Source organism: Globicephala melas, chromosome 17, assembly GCF_963455315.2.
Source record: "Globicephala melas chromosome 17, mGloMel1.2, whole genome shotgun sequence".
NCBI classification, from domain to species: Eukaryota; Metazoa; Chordata; class Mammalia; order Artiodactyla; family Delphinidae; genus Globicephala; species Globicephala melas.
Window position 1 is genome coordinate 76,794,825 of NC_083330.1, and position 24,085 is coordinate 76,818,909.

The following is a 24,085-nucleotide window of genomic DNA, read 5'->3' on the forward strand; positions in this document are numbered from 1 at the left end:
GTTCCACCAGGCTCTCATTTGTAATCAGTTGCCAGGCTCAGCCAGCACCCTTTCTTCTAAAACTATGTCGTATTTCAGTCAACATTCCTTTAACAAATATCGAGTATCTGCCCTATAAAAGGAAAAGCCCAGCCTTAAAGCACTCAGCAGGATCCCCACATCTTCAAGGACAACAAGATCTCCTAACTCCTCAGCCTCCTTCTACGACTGGTGGGGTCTCAACAAATACATACTAAGAAATAATTTAGGAAAGGTAGTGTTAAGTTAATTCAGTTCCGCATTTATTGACTATCTTCTTGGTAAAAGCATTGTCCCAAATGACAAAAGATGAAAGGTGTATAAGTAAGACATAGTCTGATCCCCAAGGAGCCTGCAATCTAGTGAGGGAACCAGATGGCGAAATTGATCTCAGGACATAATGTAATGGTGCTTAATTGAGAACTAAGCAAGGTAATGAGGAGGTGAAGAGGAAAGAATTATTACCCTCTTAATAACATGGGAAACAGGAAAAGTACAAGGAGAGAGCAAGCTACCATAGAACAGCATGAAAAAACATATGACATTACAAGTCCCAATATATATGAAATACAGATTATGTAGATAGAGAAAGTATGAAATTAGGCTAAAAAGATGGTTTGAATCAAATCTGAGCATCCTTGAGATGGAGCTGAGAATTTACTAGACGGAGGACAGTCAGTCACTGCAAGTTTCTTAAGGGGCAGAAGGATGTGATTTAGTTTGTGCTTCAGGGAGATAATTCTGGTTCCAGTGTGAAGAATGGATCAAAAGAGCAAAGGAAGGAATAGGACATGATGTTAGGAGTCTACTGCACCAATCCAAGAAATAGGTGTTGAAAATCTAGCTTTTATATACAGAATGGATAAATAAAAAGGTCCTACTGTAGAGCACAGAGAACTACATTCAATATCCTATGATAAACTACAACAGAAAAGAATATTAAAAAAAGAATGCATATATATATGTATAACTGAATCCCTTTGCTGCACAGCAGAAATTAACACAACACTGTATATCAACTATACTTCAACTTTAAAAAATATTGATTAAAAAACACAGTACAGGAATTTCCTGTCCTTACTTCAACTGCCCACATTGTCTTCAAGCTTGCGGGATCTTGGTTCCCAGGCCAGAGGTCGGGCCCAAGCTCCTGTGGTGGGAGCTCCAAGTCCAAACCGCTGGACTAACAGGGAAACTCAGACCCCAGGGAATATCAACTGGAGTGAGGCCTCCCAGAGGACCTCATCTCAGCACCAAGACCCAGCTCTATCCAAATGCCTGCAAACTCCAGTACTGGACGTCTCAGGCAAAAAAAAACAGTACAACAGGAATACAGCACCACCCATCCGAAAAAAAAAAAAAAAAAAAGGAACGACAAAAAAATATATTACAAAGGAGCAAGAAAAAACCTACAAGACCAAATAAATGAAGATGAAATAGGCAACCTACCTGAAAAAGAATTCACAGTAATGATAGTGAAGATGATCCAAAATCTCGGAAAAAGAATGGAGAAAATACAAGAAACATTTAACAAGGATCTAGAACTAAAGAGCAAACAAACAATGATGAACAACACAATTACTGAAATCAAAAATACTCTAGAAGGAATCAATAACAGAATAAATGAGGCAGAAGAACAGATAAGTGAGCTGGAAGATAAAATGGTGGAAATAACGGCCAGAGAGCAGAATAAAGAAAAAAGGATGAAAAGAATTGAGGACAGTCTCAGAGACCTCTGAGACAACATTAAATGCACCAACATTCGAATTATAGGAGTCCCAGAAGAAGAAGAGAAAAAGAAAGGGTCTGAGAAAATATTTGAAGAGATTACAGTCGAAAACTTCCCTAGCATGAGAAAAGAAATAGTCAAGTCCAGGAAGCACAGCGAGTACCATACAGGATAAACACAACAAGAAACACGCCAAAACACATATTAATCAAACTATCAAAAATTAAACAAAAAAAAGTAATTAAAAGAAGCAAGGGAAAAGCAACAAATAACATACAACGGAATACACATAAGGTTAACAGCTGATTTTTCAGCAGAAACTCTGCAAGCCAGAAAGGAGTGAAAGGACATATTTAAAGTGATGAAAGGGAAAAATCTACAACCAAGGTTACTCTACCCAGCAAGGATCTCATTCAGATTCGACGGAGAAATTAAAACCTTTACAGACAAACAAAAGCTAAGAGAACTCAGCACCACCAAACCAGCTTTACAACAAATGCTAAAGGAACTTCTCTAGGCTGGAAACACAAGGGAACGAAAAGACCTACAATAACAAACCCAAAACAATTAAGAAACTGGTAATGGGAACATACATATCAATAACTACCTTAAAAGTAAATGGATTAAATGCTCCAACCAAAAGACATACACTGGGTGAACGGATACAAAAACAAGACCCATATATATGCTGTCTACAAGAGACCCACTTCAGACCTAGGGACACATACAGACTGAAAGTGAGGGAATGGAAAAAGATATTCCATGCAAATGGAAATCAAAAGAAACCTGGGGTAGCAATTCTCATCAGACAAAATATACTTTAAAATAAATACTATTAGAAGAGACAAAGAAGGACACTACATAATGATCAAGGGATCGATCCAAGAAGAAGATATAACAATTGTAAATATTTATGCACCCAACATAGGAGCACCTCAATACATAAGGCAAATGCTAACAGCCATAAAAGGGGAAAGCAACAGTAACACAATCATAGTAGGAGACTTCAACATCCCACTTTCACCAATGGACAGATCATCCAAACTGAAAATATATAAGGAAACACAAGCTTTAAATGACACATTAAACAAGATGGACTTAATTGATATGTATAGGACATCCCATGCAAAAACAGCAGATTACACTTTCTCCTCAAGTGCTCATGGAACATTCTCCAGGATAGACCATATCTTGGGTCATAAATCAAGCCTTGGTAAATTTAAGAAAATTGAAATCGTATCAAGTATCTTTTCTGACCACAAGTCTATGAGATTAGATATCAATTACAGGGAAAAAAACTGTAAAAAAATACAAACACATGGAGGTTAAACAATACACTACTAAGTAACCAGGAGATCACTGAAGACATCAAAGAGGAAATCAAAAAATACCTACAAACAAATGACAATGAAAACATGACGACCCAAAACCTGTGGGATGCAGCAAAAACAGTTCTAAGAGGGAAGTTTATAGCCATATAATCCTACTTCAAGAAACAAGAAACATCTCAAATAAACAACCCAACCTTATACCTAAAGCAATTAGAGAAAGAAGAACAAAAAGAACCCAAAGTTAGCAGAAGGAAAGAAATCATAAAGATCAGATCAGAAATAAATGAAAAAGAAATGAAGGAAACAATAGCAAACATCAATAAAACTAAAAGCTCATTCTTAGAATAGATAAACAAAATTGATAAACCATTAGCCAGACTCATCAAGGAAAAAAGGGAGAAGACTCAAATCAACAGAATTAGAAATGAAAAAGGAGAAGTAACAACTGACACTGCAGAAATACGAAGGCTCATGAGAGATTACTACAAGCAACTCTATGCCAATAAAATGGACAACCTGGAAGAAATGGACACATTCTTAGAAAAGCACAACCTTCCAAGACTGAACCAAGACGAAACAGAAAATATAAACAGACCAATCACAAACACTGAAATTGAAACTGTGATTAAAAATCTTGTAACAAACAAAAGCCCAGGACCAGATGGCTTCACAGGTGAATTCTATCAAACATTTAGAGAAGAGCTAATACCTATCCTTCTAAAACCATTCCAAAATATAGCATAGAGAGGAACATGCCCAAGCTCATTCTATGAAGCCACCATCACCCTGATACCAAAACCAAAGATGTCACAAAAAAAGAAAACTACAGGCCAATATTACTGACGAACATAGATGCAAAACTCCTCCACAAAATACTAGCAAACAGAATCCAACAGCAATTTAAAAGGATCATACACCATGATCAAGTGGGGTTTAACCCAGGAATGCAAGGATTCTTCAATATACACAAATCAATCAATGTGATACACCATGTTAACAACTGAAGGACAAAAACCATATGATCATCTTAATAGACGCAGATAAAGCTTCTGACAAAATTCAACACCCATTTATGATAAAAACTCTCCTGAAAGTAGGCATAGAGAGAACTTACCTCAACTTAATAGAGGCCATATATGACAAACCCACAGCCAACATCGTTCTCAATGGTGAAAAACTGAAACCATTTTCTCTGAGATCAGGAACAAGACAAGGTTGCCCACTCTCACCACTATTATTCAACATAGTTCTGGAAGTTTTAGCCACAGCAATCAGAGAAGAAAAAGAAAGAAAAGGAATCCAAATCGGAAAAGAAGAAGTAAAGCTGTCACTGTTTGCAGATGACATGATACTATACCTAGGGAATCCTAAAGATGCCACCAGAAAACTGCTACAGCTAATCAATGAATTTGGTAGAGTACCAGGATACAAAAATAACGCACAGAAATCGCTTGCATTCCTATACACTAATGATGAATAATCTGAAAGAGAAGTTAAGGAAACACTCCCATTTACCATTACAACAAAAAGAATAAAATACCTAGGAATAAACCTACCTAAAGAGACAAAAGACCTGTATGCAGAAAACTATAAGACACTGATGAAAGAAATTAAAGATGATACAAACAGATGGAGAGATATACCATGTTCTTGGATTGGAAGAATCAACATTGTGGAAATGACTATACTACCCAAAGCAATCTACAGATTCAGTGCAATCCCTATCAAACTACCAATGGCATTTCTCACAGAACTAGAAGAGAAAATTGCACAATTTGTACAGAAACACAAAAGACCCCATATAGCCAAAGCAATCTTGAGAAAGAAAACGGGAGCTGGAGGAATCAGGCTCCTGGACTTCAGACTATACTACAAAGCTACAGTAATCAAAACAGTATGGTACTGGCACAAAAACAGAAATACAGATCAATGGAACAAGATAGAAAGCCCAGAGATAAGTCCACGCACGTATGGTCACCTTATCTTTGATAAAGTAGGCAAAAATATACAATGGAGAAAAGATAGCCTCTTCAGTAAGTGGTGCTGGGAAAACTAGAAAGCTACATGTAAAAGAATGAAATTAGAACACTCCCTAACACCATACAAAAAAATAAACTCAAAATGGATTAAAGACCTAAATGGAAGGCCAGACACTATAAAACTCTTAGAGGAAAACATAGGCAGAACACTGTATGACATAAATCACAGCAAGATCCTTTTTGACCCACCTTCTAGAGAAATGGAAATAAAAACAAAAGTAAACAAATGGGACCTAATGAAACTTAAAAGCTTTTGCACAGCAAAGGAAACCATAAAGAAGATGAAAAGACAATCCTCAGAATGGGAGAAAATATTTGCAAAAGAAGCAACTGACAAAGGATTAATCTCCAAAATATACAAGCAGCTCATGCAGCTCAATATCAAAAAAACAAACAACCCCATCCAAAAATGGGAAGAAGACCTAAATAGACATTCCTCCAAAGAAGATATACAGATTGCCAACAAACACATGAAAGGATGCTCAACATCACTAATCATTAGAGAAATGCAAATCAAAACTACAATGAGGTAGCACCTCACACCACTCAGAATGGCCATTATCAAAAATCTACAAACAATAAATGCTGGAGAGGGTGTGGAGAAAAGGGAACCCTCTTGCACTGTTGATGGGAATGTAAATTGATACAGCCACTATGGAGAACAGTATAGAGGTTCCTTAAAAAACTAAAGATGGAACTACCATATGGCCCAGCAATCCCACTACTGGGCATATACCCTGAGAAAACCATAATTCAAAAAGAGTCATGTACCAAAATGTTCACTGCAGCTCTATTTACCATTGCCAGGACATGGAAGCAAGCTAAATGTCCACTGACAGAGGAATGGATAAAGAAGATGTGGCACATATATACAATGGAATATTACTCAGCCATAAAAAGAAACGAAATTGATTTATTTGTAGTGAGGTGGATAGACCTAGAGTGTGTCATACAGAGTGACGTAAGTCAGAAAGAGAAAAACAAATACTGTATGCTAACACCTATGTATGGAATCTAAAAAAAAAAAAAAAGGTTCTGATGAACCTAAGGGCAGGACAGGAATAAAGACGTAGACGTAGAGAATCGACTTGAAGACATGGGGAGGGGGAAGGGTAAGCTGGGACGAAGTGAGACAGTGTCATTGACATATATACACTACCAAATGTAAAACAGATAGCTAGTGGGAAGTAGCCGCATAGCACAGGGAGATCAGCTCTGTGCTTTGTGACCACCTAGAACGGTGGGATAAGGAGGGTGGGAGGGAGACGCAAGAGGGAGGGGATATGGGGATATATGTATGCATATAGCTGATTCACTTTGTTATATGGCAGAAACTAACACAACACTGTAAAGCAATTATACTCCAATAAAGATGTTAAAGAAAAAAAAAAAGCAGACTTGTGTAAATAAATACTATTTTAGAAAAGGACCCATTCAGAATGAGTCTGAATCAACTCAGTTTATCCCAGTAAATCTTGTAAATCTTAGACCATTGAGGGAATTACTGAAATCAGCTTGGAAAAGTGAGCTGTTTTCAAGGAGATAAAGGTTGTAAAATTTCTATTAATTAAATTTTTATTTAAGATACTTCTGTAGCCTTTGGCATGAATCGAATGATTTTCTCCTTAAAATCTAACCTACTCAACCACCTAGAGGGGTGGGATACGGAGGGTGAGAGGGAGACCCAAGAGGGAGGGGATATGGGGATATATGTATGTATACGTATAGCTGATTCACTTTGTGATACAGCAGAAACTAACACACCATTGTAAAGCAATTATACTTTAATAAAGATGTTAAAAAAAAAATCTAACCTACTCACTAGGCAGCATTTTTGCATGTATGGCCATTATTCTGTCTGAGGCTTATTTTATTTTTATGTGAAAACTTTTCTGCAATTAAAACTATTTTTCTAAAAAAAACACAAAAAACAAAAAATAGTACAGGCCAAACAATAAGAGATGTAAAAGAAATAAACAAATGGACATTAGAAATTAAAAAGAAGAAAGGAAGGGAGGGAGGAAGGAAGAAAGGAGGGAGGGAGGGAGGGAAGGAAGGAAGGAAGGAAGGAAAGAGGGAGGGAAGTCTGAACCAGGACAGTGATGGCGGAAGGGGGAGGAGGAATCCCATGGGAGAAAAGCTCAAGCATTAGAACGGATATGGAATACACCCAAGCGATTCACAGGATATAGGAGAAGGAGGACAATTGGAGGGTGACTCCAAAAGCTTCAAGCCTCCAAGAGTAAGAAAACAGTAACACCCTCAAGGGAAAGAATTAATTCAACTGAGGGTCCTAGGCCATTCAAAGGACACATCCAGCCTTCACTTAGAAATTGAAGCTCAGAAGTCAGGACCGGATGTATAACTGTGTGAAATCAATAGCAAATTTTTATTTGAATACAAGTACATACTGAATACAACAAGAGCTTAACTCTTAAATCCCCACCACAAATCTTCACAGAATTTTTTTAAATGTACACCCTCATTGATGCACTTTGTAATTTCTAGTTTTTAATAACCTTGTTTTTCATAACTCAAATAATTACCTTTGGGGTAACATTAATTTCATAATTTTTTAAGCCAAAGTTTCTTTTCCAGCTGCTCTGGTTTCTTCCCCAAGGAGAAGTATGTGCATGAAATAAATGCACTTCCATATCACAGCATTTAAACTAAAAAAAAAAAAACCTTTTTGATCTTATGACATACCAGTCACAAGTTACAGCCCAACAAAAGACTTCCTTTTACAGATACTCCTAACGTTGGCAGCTGCAGCTGCAGGGCAGTGAGGCTCCTGGCCCCAGGCTCCTCTGGCTCCCCACTGTCTGCTCTGCAGCACACGAGAGCTGATGTGGAACTGCAGGCAGAGAATGGGAACGCGACAACAAGGAGCACCGGCAGTGTTTGGAAAATGCATCACTTCTCGGATTTCCTGCCCTCCCTCGGCTCCAGGACACAGTGAAGCGAGAGTGTGAGGGTCCATCCCATCAGGATGAAACGCCCAGGAGAGCACCTTTCCCAGGCCAAGGCTCAATCTACTCTGACACTGACAATGGCAAATTTCTAATGCATTTTCTTTGGGCTGAGCAGCAAAGTAATGAGCTGGCGATAAAATGAAGGAGAAACTGAATAAATTAAATCTAACATTTTCTATCTCATCCAATCTTTGTCTTTCAAATAAATGACAACTGTATCTAAGTTGGTAGATAACCCTGGTACAGAGGCAAACCAGAAGTGTGATATCTGATGTCCCAATGCAACCTCTGGCGGGTCTGGCTCCTTGTCACAGTGCAGGGCAGCAAGATCAACCGTCAATGCATGCACTCAGGCAACAGAAGGTGATCGAGGCCAGCGGCGGACAAGAGCACGGACTCCAGAGCCAGATGGCCAGGGTCCAAGTCCCAGCTCCTCCAAATACCGCATAGCAGACCTTAGGCATTCTAGCTAATTTCCTTATGCATCAGTCGTCTCACTGCAAAATAAGCCTAAGAACAGTAGCTTCCCGTTTGGGGCAACTGTGAGGATTAGGGCAGTTCACCCCTGTAAGGGCACAGAGTACAGAAAGTGCACGCCCACGACTATCACACACTCTCAGGACCCAGAAACCCTTGTTAAGCAAAGCCCGGTCATGTGTCTGCACCTTGAAGGTGCTGAAACTGAGGAAAGATACAAGAGGCAGACACACTAAAAAAACAAATACTGGCTGAGCAAGTGAGAAAATGAATTAATCTAGCCTTGGAAGTCCGGGATCGCGACATATGAGCGCCAGCTCAAAGGCGAAGATGAGGACTGTTCCATCTGGAAAGCAGAACTGAGAACTCAGACTGGGGATCAGGCCATCAGAGATGTGGGAACACATAAGAGAGGAGGGCGCGTGGACTGGAGCCTCACACACCTGCATCTGAACCTCCCTCTGCCCCACCTCCCGCTGGACAGGTTTGTGCCCGTGACACCCGCCCTCCCCACCACCACCACCCCGCACCTGGGCCTGCTTCCTCAGCAGCACAGGAGGGGCTGTGAGCACGAGGCACATGGTCATCAGCCAACATGCAGGGCACTGCTGGTGATGCTGTTAACTTGTCTCGCTAGAGTCTAAAACATCAGAACAAAGGGGGCTTGAGATAAGCAATAAGGAAGGAGTCAACACTAACTGCCTTCCTGTAATGCCAGGTGCTCTGCTGGGTATGGAGCGTGGCTCGTTCCGTCATTGAATCATCCCCACTTTAGAGATGAACAAACTCAATCTCAGAGCAGGTGAGGAGCTGTTTCTGTTCGTGCCGCCCCCTCTGCTGCCACGCCGGCCCCATCCCGCCTTCTCTCCGCAAGTGGGAGAGCCCAGCCACAGCCGAGCATCCCTCCCCCGCGCAGCTTTCGGCATCTTAAGTTTCCCGACCAGGGACTGAACCCAGGCCACGGCAGTGAAAGCGCCAAGTCCTAACCACTGGACCGCCAGGGAATTCCCTGTGTGTAGTTGTTTTATTTCCTCCAAATCCATCTACAGCCACATCAAACACCACCCTTCTCCCCACACCCACAGAGCTGTCCCTTCTCCCACTGTTGGGGTTATTCATGCAGACAGCAGAGCCTTGACATCAGGAGAAACAGGCCCCTGGACCTCTGTACCTTCGCTGGTGCCACTAAAATGACCCCGCTACGTGCATAAAACATGACTGATACGTCAAGAGAGCCGTGGAATGGACACAGGGACAATTAGAGAGGAACACAGACTCACCGATGTGCAGGGGCCACAGTCGGCCAGGGTCGGCCGTCAGCCACGTGAGCCCAGGTGGGCACCAACCATCCAACAGCCCGGCCTCGGCACAGCTTCAAGTTGCCTACGTAACACAGACCCCTGGGGATGCTCACAGGCAGAAAAAGCCAAGGAGCCGGGGGCTGGCGCTCTGTCCCCTGGTGTCGGTATTCTGTGGGCTGCATCCAGGGTCTCCTCCCTGAAAGCTGGGGGCTATCTGCAGAGGTCATCACCCAGAGAAGAGCTAAACCCTGCACGTCCTACCAAGGGTCTCTGCATTCATTTTGCTAAGGAATATGCCATTTCTTCCACTAAAATAGTTCTCTGCCACTGAGAGGCTGCTTGATAAATATTAATGTGAATTTATCTCAATCTCTTTTTAAAAATGAGATCCAGAAAAGCCTGAACTGGTGCCTTCTTTCTCTCTCTCAGATCAGTGAAGCAGGATACCAGCAGGACGACGGCTGCACGGGCGAACAGCTTGATTCCGCCCACGTGCGACACATGTAAATGAAGCTAACAAATGCGGAGCACAGGTCACAAGGGGCACTGGGGAGGTCTGCAAGTGGCTCATTTCAAAGGAGCCCATCGCCGCCGATTCTAAAGGAGAAGTAAGGGTGTAGCAGCCTGTAAGCTATTTGACCTTTTCGTGGGTCATAAAAATCAGTTTAGTCTCTCTCTCTCTCTCTCTCTCTTTCTCTCTTACACCTCTTCCTCTTCCTCTTCTTCTTTCTCTTTCTCTTTCTCTGCTACGTGAGGACACAACAAGCCAAGAAGAGAGCTCTCACCAGAGCCCAACCACGCTGGCACCTTGACCCCAGACTTCCAGCCTCTAGAACTTGCTTAGAACTTTATGGCATTTATGATATTGTCAATGGAAAATATGTCTAAAGTTATCACTGGACAAAGAAGACAAAAACAGCTCTGCCATTTAAAGTTTATAGAAAAATACGCAGGCCTCTCACTGCCGTGGCCTCTCCCGTTGAGGAGCGCAGGCTCCGGACGCGCAGGCCCAGCGGCCATGGCTCACGGGCCCAGCCGCTCCGCGGTACGTGGGATCTTCCCGGACCGGGGCACGAACCCACGTCCCCTGCATCGGCAGGTGGACTCTCAACCACTGCACCACCAGGGAAGCCCTGAATGTGGATCTTGATGTTTGAATAAGTTTTAACCTTGCACGATGTCTATACTAACAATGTATGGGTTGCTTGATAAATAAATATTTTTTTAAAAAAATCAGTTTAGTGGGTAGCGAGCAGCATCCCACAGGATGGGACGGGACAGGACGGGATGGGACGGGACGGGGTGGGGTGGGGTGGGGTGGGGTGGGGTGGGATGGATCATACTCCACGTTACGGGCTAAACTGTGTCTCCCCACCCCCCACACTTATATTGTTGAAGTCCTAATACCCGGTACCTCAGAAGACGACTACATCTGGAGAGACGGCCTTTAAGGAAGTAGTTAAGGTCAAATGAGCTCGTAGGCGTGGACCCTGATCCAATATGACCGGTGTCCTTATAAGAAAAGGAGATTAGGACACAGCAACACACACACAGACGGACGACCGCGTGAAGACACAGGGAGAAGGTGGTCATCTGCCAGCCAAGGAGAGGCCTCAGGAAGAACTAGCCCTGCCGACACCTTGATCTTAGACTTCCAGCCTCCAGGACTGGGAGACAATAAATGTCTGTTGTTGAGGCCCCCAGGCTGTGGTATTTTTGTTACGGTGGCCCAAGCTGACCGATAGGGGACACCACACACAGTGAGAATGGGTGTCGTTTCATGAAACGTGTGTTTTTTCACACGCAGTGTACTTCCTACTATGGGCCATGATCGAGAAGTTTGAGGGCCACTGTTGTAAGGGCTCCAGGTCAGCTGTCCTCTCCGGTGCTCAGCAAGTTACTGGAGCACATCTTCAACTCCTCACTTGACATGACAGAAAGTATTAACAGATTCAAAATTCTCAATCAATTCTGAGATGCAATACCTAATACAGAGCTAATTTGATAAATGAATATACACGTATGAGTGGTCATTCGGTCTCACTGCTTCATTTTTTACCAAAGAGGAAAGTGAAGGCCAGGGATCAGAGAAGTGACTGGCCCGAGGTCACACCTGGGAAACCCAACCACCCCCCCCACCCCCACTCCTCGTGCTGATTCCTATCCGGAAATCTACGCCAAACCCACGGTCCTGGTCCAGGTAGTGTGCACACTCTTTCCCAGTTGCTTCAAATTTCAGACTCAATACTTCCATGTGAAAACCGTACTGCTCTATTTTGGCTTGAATTTAATACTCAGAAATTCCTCTTCTCTTACTCTGACATATTCCAGATACAGAGAAACCTATATTTTAATCATTCTAGTCATCCTTAGCAATAAATAAGTACCTGCCAAGATAACCATTTTTTAGAGGAAATTGGTCAAAGATTAGAGTCAGACACAGTCAAAAGGTTCTCCCCATCTGTTCCCACCTAACTATGAAAATCCTGCAGAGAAACTCTCTTTTTATAACTTTAACAGGTTACTCTGCTGCTGAAACTTCTGATAACATCCACCAAAAGCTCTTTAAGCTGGAAAGAACTGTATAGCATTATGGGGAGAAACACTGACTTTTCAAGTGGGTGAAGTAAGGGAAGATGCTAATTTTATCGAGCTTCTACTATTGCAGGCAGGATGCCAAGTGACTGCTACACGTTATTTCTGATAATCCTCCAGACACTATCAGACATTATCTTCTTAATCTTACAGTTGAAAGCAGGCTTAGTAAAGTAAGTAAATTCTCAAAGGCTACATTTAATCAGAAGACACAGGAGGCAAACCCAGGTCTGCCTCAATCCAAGGATCATGACCCATATGTTTCTCTGCACTGTTCTCCTTGCTGAAACAACATTGTACTGTCTCCATCCTACACACAGAGCAGCCCAGGCCAGGGACACCGGCATCTTGTCCAAGGCCATTCAACTACCCCATGAATGATACACATACCATCAAAATAGAAAACTGTACGGTTCTCCAGTTTAAGACCTGCATGTGTTGAAACGCTTCGGAAGTCAGAAACAAATCAATATAGACAATAAGAATTACAATGTGTTGAGCATATATTACGCTTCCGGCTCTTTCCATACAGCGCCTCAACTCCCTACACCAGCACAGCAAGGTAGACATAATCCTCACCTTCCTGATGAGGAAATAATGCAGAGAAAACAAGCAATTCGATTTAACAAGCACGTACTGAGCCCCTATGAGCCAGACTTTATGCTAGGCTGGGGTTTGGGGGGTAAAAAAAAATTTTTTTTCTCAATTCCAGCTGTCCAGCCTTCACACATAGATTGCTATAGGTAAATATCTGCTTTGGGAAGATCACTTTATAGTCTGTGTGGAAGAGAGATGAGAAAGGACGACCTGGGAGACAAGGTGCGTCCTTAGAATGTGTCACCATATCCTGCACCAGAAATGGCAGCCTGCCCGAGAGAGTGGCAGGCTGGCACTCCGTGCAGCAGATGGTGGGCAAGTGAGCAGCAAAGCAGGCCCCACTCCACTGCTGAATAGCGCACGCCATCTAGACCACGGTGTCCCACAAGACTAAACTCTTCGAGAAGGTGCAGAGTGCCCCTTTTGATACCACCCCAGGATGCTCTACTTTGGCTCACCTACGACTTGGCAAATTAGTATTTTCCCATAACTAGTAAATGCAGTTAATATATTGGGGATTTGGACATACTGATAGTTTTTCTTCACCTCATTATTTTACGTGTGTGGTTGCTCTACTGAGAATGCATTTTATTAGCAGGTACTTATTATGTTGCCCTACACAGCATTCATCTCGTCAACACACAACTTAAAGGAAGTCAAAAGCTTCCCTTCATTTCTGCTGGGTTTTTGTTCAACCTCTTCTATTTTTGAACAAACAAAAGGGACTGTATAAATTGCGACAGAGACAAATGACAGCTCTTTACTGAAGAGCTCCCACCAGGACTCTGCAAGGTAACAATGCATGTGCTCAGACCGCCTCCTCCTCCACCCAGGTGAAAAATGGAACATATTAACTCAAAACTCCAGAAGAAACAACGTATACCACCTGGGGATAAAATGCAATGGGGAAAGAGCATGTCTGGAATGGAAAGCAAGAAGCAGAATAATACATATGCCTTCACAATATAAAAACTATGGCCTTGGGCTTCCCTGGTGGCGCAGTGGTTGAGAGTCCGCCTGCCGATGCAGGGGACACGGGTTCGTGTCCCAGTCCGGGAAGATCCCACATGCCACGGAGCAGCTGGGCCCGTGAGAAATGGCCGCTGAGCCTGAGCATCCGGAGCCTGTGCTCCGCAATGGGAGAGGCCACAACAGTGAGAGGCCCACGTACAGCAAAAAAAAAAAAAAAACTATGGCCTTCATCTTTGGGCAGGGTTCATGTTGCAGCTCTTTATGCTTTGCTATGAAGCCAAAGGACAAAAGTTCAAATCTAGGCCTGTATGTTCTTCATAGCGGGAACAAGACACAACACACAGGGCTTTAAACCCAAACCCTGCATATTTTCAAGTTGGTCCATATTGTAGGAGACTTTCAATTTTTATAGCCATGTTATTTTACCCATAATGTCTGATACCAAAATCTAGTAAAATAATGCTTTCTTATTTTCAATGCCATTTTACAATTTACTGAAATTCAAAAAAATGTGAAGAACAGATATTTTAAAACCCAGGATTATAAAAGATGGCCAGAAAAGTAATTTTAATTCACAATAGTCTAGAACTACGGTAAGTGAAAGTGCAGGGCGGTGGGGCACGCGGAGGAGGTGTGTCCATCTGTCCAGTCCGTCCCACGCCCGACGCTGTGCCGCCCTGTGTCACCACCTCAACGCCCTCATAGGTGGCTGTCGGGCTGATACACAGGGCATCAGCACCCTCAGATTCCACGTCAGCCTCAGGGTCCTTCTTTCCAATAAAAACGTGACAGCACATCTCTAACTAAATGTGACATAACTTGTATCGCTTTACGTGAGCTTTCACATGAATAACTGTAGAATCCAAAAGAAATCTCACTGGCCCGCAACTCACGGACCTGCTACCCACGAGCAGGGGCACTAAAGAAGGCAGGAACCCCTCTGAGCGCAGCCAGGGCCGCAGCGGTGACTCTATGCATTTTACTCCAAACCCAGTGAATGGTGGCTACGGAGGGGAAGAAGGGAGGCTGCTTTCCAGAAAGAGGCAAAGACCCTGAAATGGCCCCAGTGAAAAACTCCCCACCAACAACTTGTTCTTATCAAAGCCCGTTTCTCAGCCCACGGAGCACACCTCCTGCACTGGCCTCCCCAGGTCCTTGTGAAATGCAAGTTCTTGGGTCCAGGACGGGGCTCTGGAACTGGGCCTGTAAATTCTGAGTTAACTGTGGGCTGAGCGTTACTTTCTTTCAAAATGTATTTCCCCCAGGGCTAAGCCTTATTTGAACCAAAGAACCAAATCCACACCCAGCTGAGTGATGGGGGCGGGGGTGGTTTCAGGCTGCCCCTCTAAGCGCAGAGGTGGGGAGAAGGGGCCGGATGGGGATGTTTGGGAGGTAAAACCCGGAGGACTGCCTGAGGAGGACTTAGATATGGGGTCTGATGGGGGGAAAGGGGATGGAGACTGACTTCACCGTCTGTGGTCTGAGCAGCTGGACGGAGAGTGGTACCACGTGCTGAGACGGGGCAGGGAAGGATGGGTAGGCAGTCAGGTGTTCCGGTCTGGAGCTCCGTATAAGAAATAAATACAAGAGCCATGTGTGCAGAGAGTTCTTGGAGACGTGGGCCTGTGAGTTCACCAGGAGCAAACACAGACGGAGAAGATAAGGATGGTGTTGACTGGACCCTCAAAGTGGATGATGAAGCCACCAGGACACAGACAGTGGCGGCGCTGCAGGACAGGGTGAGCCAGGAGCGGGGAGAAGTGACCAGAGCGCGTCAGTGGCCACAGCCAAAGGAGAAGCACACCTGCTGTGAGGAGCTGGGGGTTCCAAGGAGGACTGCCTGGAAGTAGCAATAGGGAAGGACTTCTCTGCCACCTCTAGGCCCCGAGGCACTTGGGGTGCAGCAGGAAAAAACAGCAGCATCTTGAGGGGTGGCCGGGGAAGCAGCGCCTAGGGGAATGAGCTGGCCCCTCCCACTGTGGCTCCGGGGAGCACCCCCGGCATCCTGAGCAGGACGGCGCTTTCTGTGCTTTATTCACCTGCGTTAGACCTGCATTTAGCGGCCTCGTTCCTTCCTGCGAAACACACGACACCCCTCGGTCCAGGTTCTACCAGAAACATTCCCACACATTTGCAAACTCTGTGGTAAAGAGTCACTACCTTAGTACAAGGTTAATGGAACATTCAGGGGAAAAATGAGGCTGAGATGAAACAGGGGCCTTTGTTATGACAGACCATGAGTTCCTGAGGTCACAGCGGAAGGTCATGAGAGCAGGAAGGGATGGGAAACGAGCCCTGATTGGAAGTACAGACACCAACAGAGAGGAGTCTGAAGGCGATAGGCGACCTGCAGGCCTGGACCTCGGATAAGGTCGAGATGCAGAGGCTGAGTGATGAAGGGTGCTCTGGGAGACGAAGTAGGTAGCAGCTGAAGCCCAGGGGCACTGGGCACACCTGGCGGAGGCGCAGACTCAAAGGGACAACCCAAAGGGACTCGAAGGGGCTGGGAGTGTAAAGGAAACAAAAGCAGGAAGTGATAATCCTGGCATTTGAACCCAGGGTCTCCCCCCCTCCAAAAATGATGCTCAGAGATAAAAGGTAGATGGTAGCGAACATAAATTTACCATTCTACTGAAGGAACCCCCAAAACCTAAAACTCCCTGCAGGTTGTTTTCGGTGAGGGTTAGGGATTGGGGTGGAAGGTAACAAGCTTTGGCTTCTTCCATTTTAGCTGGTTTCTGAGTCAAAAATACCCGACCCAGCTTCTCCAGTTCCTCCCGAAACCCCTCCATCCTCTATCCCTCCTTCTTTCCTTCCCCTAGATGAAGAAGGAGGTGACGTGTGACAACCGTGCAGATAAGCCTCCCTTTACCCCGCCCACAGGACTGGCACCAAGGGCCTCCTCACCCCGCCCAGTCTCTCTTGTTGGCTGCATCTCCCGCCATCCCTTAGCCCCACGCTTTGCGGGCATCCTGTTACACTAAACACTGCTCGGCCAAGATACCGGGAGCATTCGTAACTCCTCGCACCTCGCTCCCCGCCGGCACAGCTGCCGCAATGCCCCGCCCCACAGCCTTGCCGCCGCTGTCCCTCGGCCTCCAGCTCAACCCAAAAGTCACCTCTGGTACTGCATGGACCCAGCATTGTGTCCAAGTCACGGAGATGATCAATAAACACTTCCAGGAAGGAGATAAGGAGAGCTCCCCAACGCCGTCGTTTACCCCTCCCTTGTCCTTCATCGTCTGCACAGTATTCCTAGAACCCTTAAAATACACCTTCAGGAGCCTTAAGGGTCTACTGCAATTGCACTCACAACTCAAAAACCTATCTACTTCACATGTAAAAACCAAAATTTTTAAAGGAATTGGCAATCCTACTTTTTCTTATTCTCTTCACAGTACAATCCACTCTCGTTCAAAAAGCATCATGTAATCTCAGATGAACAGTTTTCAAAGAGAGAAGGAAGAAGCGGGGGAGGAAACGGAGGAATTATTCCTGTCTAGCCCATCTAAATGTATAACTACGGGCTCATCAAAGAGAAATCAAAACAAAAAGTTGTTCCCGGTACTAAAACAAGAAGTAAAATGGCAACTATGATAGCAAGGAAAGCAAAAATAAAATAGGAATGCTTTTTCTCAATGGGAACTCATCTCCCGCTTCCTGAAAGGGGACGTGCACTTCAAACCACGAAGTCAAATCTTCACCAGTGTGTGCGTTTAGCTAAGCTGAATCCACACTTCCCAGAAGCCCCTTCCCTGCATACTCTGAGCCAGCGTGCATGGGGACCTGGAAGGCACAGGCACGCCCACCGACACTGCTGGGGTGGGGGGTGGAGGCAGCATCCCTCCCCCAGCTCCTCTAGCCCCCCCCAGGCCCTCTGCTTCAGCTTCTCCAGCTCCTGGGCCAGGTGGCCGCTCCTCCAGGGGCTCCCATCATCGAAGCTGGGGGCTGGGAGGTGCTGAGAAACCAGCACGGTTCCTGTCCATCCCCGTGGGGTGGGGTCCAGCTCAGCCTCACAAGTTCCTGCTCGTCTGTGCTTCCTTCCCACCCACCTCCCCTTCCCAACCGCCTCTCTGATAGGCCCTGTCCTCGCCCCGCCTTGTCCAGCTGTAGCAAGGATCCCACTTAATTGGGTGAGCGAGAGTCCCCCCACCCTTGATATCCGATCACCCTCAATATCTGATCAAGTTCCTCACACCACCCCACCCCACCCCCCGACGTCTAAGTCCTTGGCTTGCCTTCAGCGAGAATCCTGTTAGGCCAACTGCGCCAGAGTCCCCCAGCCCGACGTCGCCTCTGAGTAATTTTCTGTCCACTCCCCACTCCCTTTGCTGTTGGCTCTGAATCCCCACTTGTCCTTGTATTCGGAGGGAGCCCAGTCTCTCTCCCCTACTGCAACAGAGCTGACCCTACTGCAACTGTCTGGAACAGTCTTCCTTGCCATGTTAACAAGTGTCGGGACAATTTCTCTTTAATGGTACGCGTGTACTACGTATGCATGCGTGCGTTCAGAACCCTAACTGAACTGCAGTTTTCACAGCTTTGTCATTGTTTTCAAAGCGGTAATTCTTCCTTTTCCATAAACAAGGTCCTCTGTGCACCAAAGGCTGCCTGGAAGCTGTTTCCAAGCTCAGCGAGCGTTGTTCCCTCTGATGAAATACACACATATCACCATCCCACTGCCAGGGGGCAGCAGCACTGTGCCGGAATGCATTTGCCATCAGCAGCTCGAACGCCGCGTGGAAGCAGGCAGTCATTTGGCAGTTAAACGAAAACGTCTCTGTCAAGAGGGGTCAGGGCAAGTGGCTCCCCTTCCCCCATATTAGGAGCTGAGAGGCTAAGGGTCCAGGCTCGTTCTGCCACTGGCTGTGGGGCTGGGACGGGCCACTTCACCAGGCAGGACCTCCGTGTTCACCCCTGCAACGGGCCTCACGCGGCTGTGGCCTTCTGCAGCCGGGCAGCCCGGGAACGCAGGGGTGCCGGGGAGGAACGCCAGGACGCCGTCCTCCGGGCATCCATTCCCACTTTACGGATGAGATGCGTTACCTGACAGGCACTGCCACGCCCGAAGCAGCAGAAGACCCAGGTCTGGACTGAGCCGCATCCCTCAGCCCAAGCACAGCGGCACCTTCTCTTTCATTCATGCAAGCCCTGCCCTAAACACTCCTTCCCTTCACCTCCCCCTCACCTGTGTCCCACACACCTGCTGAGTACCTGCTCACTCTCCAGGGCCCATCTCAAGCACCTGCTGCCTCCTGATGAGCGCTTCTTCAGCCCTCCCGGGGAGACTCCATCTCTTCCTTCTTCTGGGTTTTCCTTAACCCTAAATCCATGCAAGTAAATCATCTGGCCAGAGGTTCCGACAAGGAGTGACGGGTGGGTGAGCAGGAGGGATCAATCACCTCATAATTCCTATCAGCCATTCCACATCACTTTTAAAGTATGAACAAACACCATGGTAAAATGTTACTTAAATGCACCTTCAAAACAAGTGTCCTAGCACTGCACTCCAACGTCCCCTCCAAAACCCCCCTCCCAGAGTACTTCCTGAGCGGTCACTGATCACTGCCACCATCACTCACTCATTCCACAAATATTTCCGGCACACCTACGACTATTTTAGATGCTACAAAGGTACAGTGAGGGGCTTCCCTGGTGGCGCAGTGGTTGAGAGTCCGCCTGCCGATGCAGGGGACACGGGTTCGTGCCCCGGTCCGGGAGGATCCCACGTGCCGCGGAGCAGCCGGGCCCGTGAGCCATGGCCGCTGAGCCTGTGCGTCCGGAGCCTGTGCTCCGCAATGGGAGAAGCCACAACAGTGAGAGGCCTGCGTACAGCAAAAAAAAAAAGGTACAGTGATCCAAGCAGAGTCACTGCTTTCTTAGAAAGCACGTTCTAGTTAGGGAGGCCCTAGGGCTCTAGGGATTGGATTACGGTGTGCTTGCTGGGACGGAGAAGACCACACAAGGAAGAGTCCGCTCCACTCCTAGACTCTTCTCCACACGATCCAGTGTGGTCACCAGCAGTTCCTGGGGCTTCACGCTTCTCCCGGCAGAAAAGAGGAAACCCCTCTCTTCCCAGGCAGCTCGGCCCCTCGTCCCATAACTTAGTCTTGCTGTCCCTGAGGGGCCCAACTCTCTTAGAGGGGGATTTATCAAGAGAGGAAGTGGAGGGTCAGCCATAAAAACTGCCCGCCCTGAAGAAAAGTCGGGACATGACCAGAAGACGCTGTGAGGGCGGGGATGGGGAGGCCACCTGCACAAACCCACCCCAGAGCTGAAGGCGGGATGGCTGGCAAGAGTGTAGCCGACGTCCTGAGACAAGAAAACACCAAAAAGCAAAAATCCTGACATATTCAAGAAACCAAAGGATGGCCAATGTGGGTCAAATGTAGAGCGCTTCATACTCTGTTAAATTCACATGTGTTGGTCTGAGCTGATCCTCTGTAATGTTAAATGTATTTCTCAGAGTTCCAGCAACAGTTTCAAGTTTCGTATTATGCTAAAGAGATCTATCATAAAATGTTTAAAACAGATGTTCCTGCTACTTTCAGCTTTAGTTCAAAAACAAGTGAAGCACTTTCAGGAAGTGTCTTAACTCTCTCAAACCCGCTGTACACCATCCAGGTATGTTACGGGCACCAGATACATTTCATGGTATGAGTATCTCTCATAGTAACTGACAGACTTTGGGCAAAGGACTTCATTAGCATCTCAAAGCGTGACAGACCTCAGCACAGTGGCCTGATGCTATCTGCCTCCCAAGAAATGAGAAACAAATGAGACAAGCTACAGGGAAACAGTCAGAAGACTGTAAAAGAGTCTCACATAAAAGAGATACAATTAGTAAACAGGAACACAGAACAAATATCCAAACTTGCAACTTACCCAGAAAATACAAATTAAAACAATAAGGCAACGTTTTCTACAGACTGAATGAGCAGCACTGCTGCCAGAGGTATAATTAGAACAATCCTTTCAGAAGGCAATTTCCAATATGTCTCAACAGCAATAAAAGTGTTCAGAATGGCTGACCCAGTAATCCCTCTCCTGACAAAATCTCTCTCCTGCTCGAAAAGCCAAAGCGCTGAAGAGGCTCACCATAGCCTTCCCAGTAACAGTGAAAATAAACCAAAAAAAGAAAGAGTATTTATTATTAATGCATTCAACAGGATGTGAGTACTGAAGTGTGCCACTAACCAGCCACAGTGGCTTTAACCAGCCACTAATAGGGTTTCTTTTCAAAGTGATGCATGTTTTAAATTGACTGTGGTTAACAGGTGCACATATCTGTGAATACACTAAAAAACTGAAGGGCACATTTTAAACTGTGGTCTGCGAACTAAATCTCAATAAAGTTACTTTTAAAAAAGGAAAAGCATTTATTATTAATGCGTTCAGCCCTATGTGGACAGGGACAAGAAAAACAGCAAGTCAGACAGACACCTTCAGAGAGCTTGCAGCCTGAGTGCGGAGCCTGTCAATCAATTGAGCGATCGAAATATAGTGGGTGAAAGTGCTCGATGGGTAAGCACATACTCCAGTGGGAATGTTCCAAAGGAACACAAGGTAGTCTTGAGGGACCAAGAAAGGCTTTGTAGAAAACAACAGAAGTGGTTATCTACACTGAGATCTGAAGGATGAACAAATGTTAGCCAAAAGAAGGAAGGAAAGTGGAAAGGAAGAAGGGATGAGGGAGAGGAAGAGAATGAGAAATCCAGGTGGACACACCACACTTTCTTTATCCATCCATCAGTGAATGGACATTGATGGACGCCGCTTTCACTTTTTGGCTATTATGCGTGATGCCACTAGGAACACTCATGTGCAAGTTTTTATGTGGGTGTATGTCTTCAAACCTCTTGAGTATATACCTAGGAGTGGAACTGCAGGATCGTATTGCACTACTGTTGATCATCCACTTTCCTTCCCAAAATCCCAGACAACAGAATCACACAAATCACTGTATCTAACATTCCCCAAATAAACCAAACCCTCTTAATTCCACCAGAACTGGAGAAAGTCCTCCTACCTGAAGCTATTCCTTCTGCTCAGTCTTGTCTGGCAAACACCAATTTGTTCTTCAAGGTCAAGGTCACCTCCTTCATGGAACATTACCCAAACCATTCTTCCACCTCTGAAAAGAACTGTCAATTCCCCCATGATGCTCCCATATCCATCATTTACTATGGACTCCTCTATAGGCTTAACCGTGGCATCCTCCCCACACCCTATTCTTTTCATGTAAACAGTTGGTCCCAGCAGCCCCGCGAGTACGTGCCTCAGGATGGCCTGTACTCTGGATCCACTGGCAAAGAAGATGTTTAAAGGAGTTTTACTAGCTGAACTTGTGGGCATTTTTGGAGCATATTTTTTGTTTAAAAAGATGAACACAAGCCAAGGTTTCAGGCAAACAATGAGCAAGAAATTCCCCTTCATCTTGGAAGTTCATTACAAATCCACCGAACACTCTGGAATGTACAGAATCAGAGAGCAAGATCCAGAAAAGTGGCTGAACGGCAAAAATTAGGAATTTGCCCATTGATCAAGGTTTGCCCTATTTCATAGTATCAGGCAAGACTAAAATTCCAAAGTTGACATGGATGGATTTTAGAATATTTAAGGTTAAATGTAAATTCTCATTAAGTCAGAGGTTTTATTCTTTGGACTAACTGTGAAGAAATTGAAGGAAGGTTTGTTTATTATGTTATAAATGCAGTTTTGTTTATTACTCAAAATAAAGTAGTTCTCCTTTAAAAAAAAATCTCCCCTATAATTCTGAATTGATAAATCTTTCAAAGTAGATAAAATAGTAAAACACCTATTTTTAACATTTATTACATTTCTTTTCCATTATAGTTTATTACAAGATATTGAGTATATAGTGCCCTGTGCTATACAGTGGGACATTGTTGTCTATCTAATTTATTCCCCTCTCCTTTCCCTTTTGGTAACCGTAGGTTAGTTTTCTATTGTCTATGAGTCTGTTTCTGTTTTGTAAATAAGTTCATTAATATTTATTACATTTTTAACTCACACATTTAAAATCCCATTATCTAAAAACATATTAACTAGAAATACTGCTTTTATCCATTGTCACTTTACCTGAAACAATATTTAAACCCTACATCAATGTCTCTGATACTACTAGAGCCACTTTGGAATAAAATTCGTCATAAAAAAAAACAAAAAACAATTGGCCCCAGAACCCATCTTGTGAGTTCCCGCGCACTGGCACACACCGGGCGGGGGGGACCTATGAGGAGGGGCAGGCAAGAACCCCCAGACTGTGCTGCCTCCATCTGCAAACACCCAGACGGGTTCCCATCCAAGGACAAGGCTACTCCTCTCTTCCGTATTTCATTTCAATGCAGTGATATTTAGAAATGTTAGTTATCAACTCTGTGAATGGTACCAGGAGCTCCCCAGGAGAAAGGTCACCCAATCAATTAAAATACTATCATTAAAATAATAACAAGCTGCCACACAATCTGTAATATCCTAGTTGTACAAATGAGAAAATGAAGGCCCAGGAAGAACTTAATTACTGATCTGAGGTTATGGTAATTAGAGGTTGGGGTGAGTGGAGGGAACCCTGGGTCCTCCTGACTTCAGTCCTCTTCTCAGAAGACTCCAATTAACCAAATACCATTACACACAGGCCCTTATGAGGCAGTGGTTTGTTCAACAGGGTCAAATATCCCAAGTTTCTCTCCTTCTAGACCCAGCGTCTTCGGATCACTAATTAATATGACCTTAAATAACCACCAAGTTCCTTCTCTCCTGGGGCTTCTGCAGGGAAGACAGACCGACTAAACAGGCACCAGCTCTGTCGGTGCAACGTGAGAAGTGCGTGAGGGGAGAGACCGAACAGCAGGGGGACGACGGGTCCCCTGGGACTTGTGACAGGCAGCCTAGAGGAAGTGCAGACCCAGGGGAGATGGCTGACAAGGTGCAGGCAAGGGGTGAGGGCAAAGGCCCGCTGCAGGAAGAAGATGTGTATTTGCGAGAAAAAAAGTCCAGGACGAGGCAGGTGAGGCAGGGGGAGGTGGAAGCA

At 45.2% G+C, this 24,085-nt stretch overlaps 2 protein-coding genes across 8 annotated transcripts in view; one reads left to right on the forward strand and one right to left on the reverse strand.

Moving 5' to 3' along the window:
* Positions 1–24,085, reverse strand: part of TRAPPC9 (trafficking protein particle complex subunit 9) — a 539,837-nt gene that overhangs the window by 406,651 nt on the left and 109,101 nt on the right. The gene's annotated exons all lie outside the window — the stretch shown is intronic.
* LOC115863273 (protein CEBPZOS-like) lies at positions 22,309–22,558 on the forward strand. The gene has a single exon (XM_030875894.2). The coding sequence runs from the start codon at positions 22,316–22,318 to the stop codon at positions 22,556–22,558; it is 243 nt and encodes an 80-aa protein (XP_030731754.1). The 5' UTR covers positions 22,309–22,315.

Excerpts from the sequence above, each read along its gene's own strand:
- LOC115863273 (XM_030875894.2), top strand. The coding sequence starts at position 22,316 with ATGGCCTGTACTCTGGATCCACTGGCAAAGAAGATGTTTAAAGGAGTT.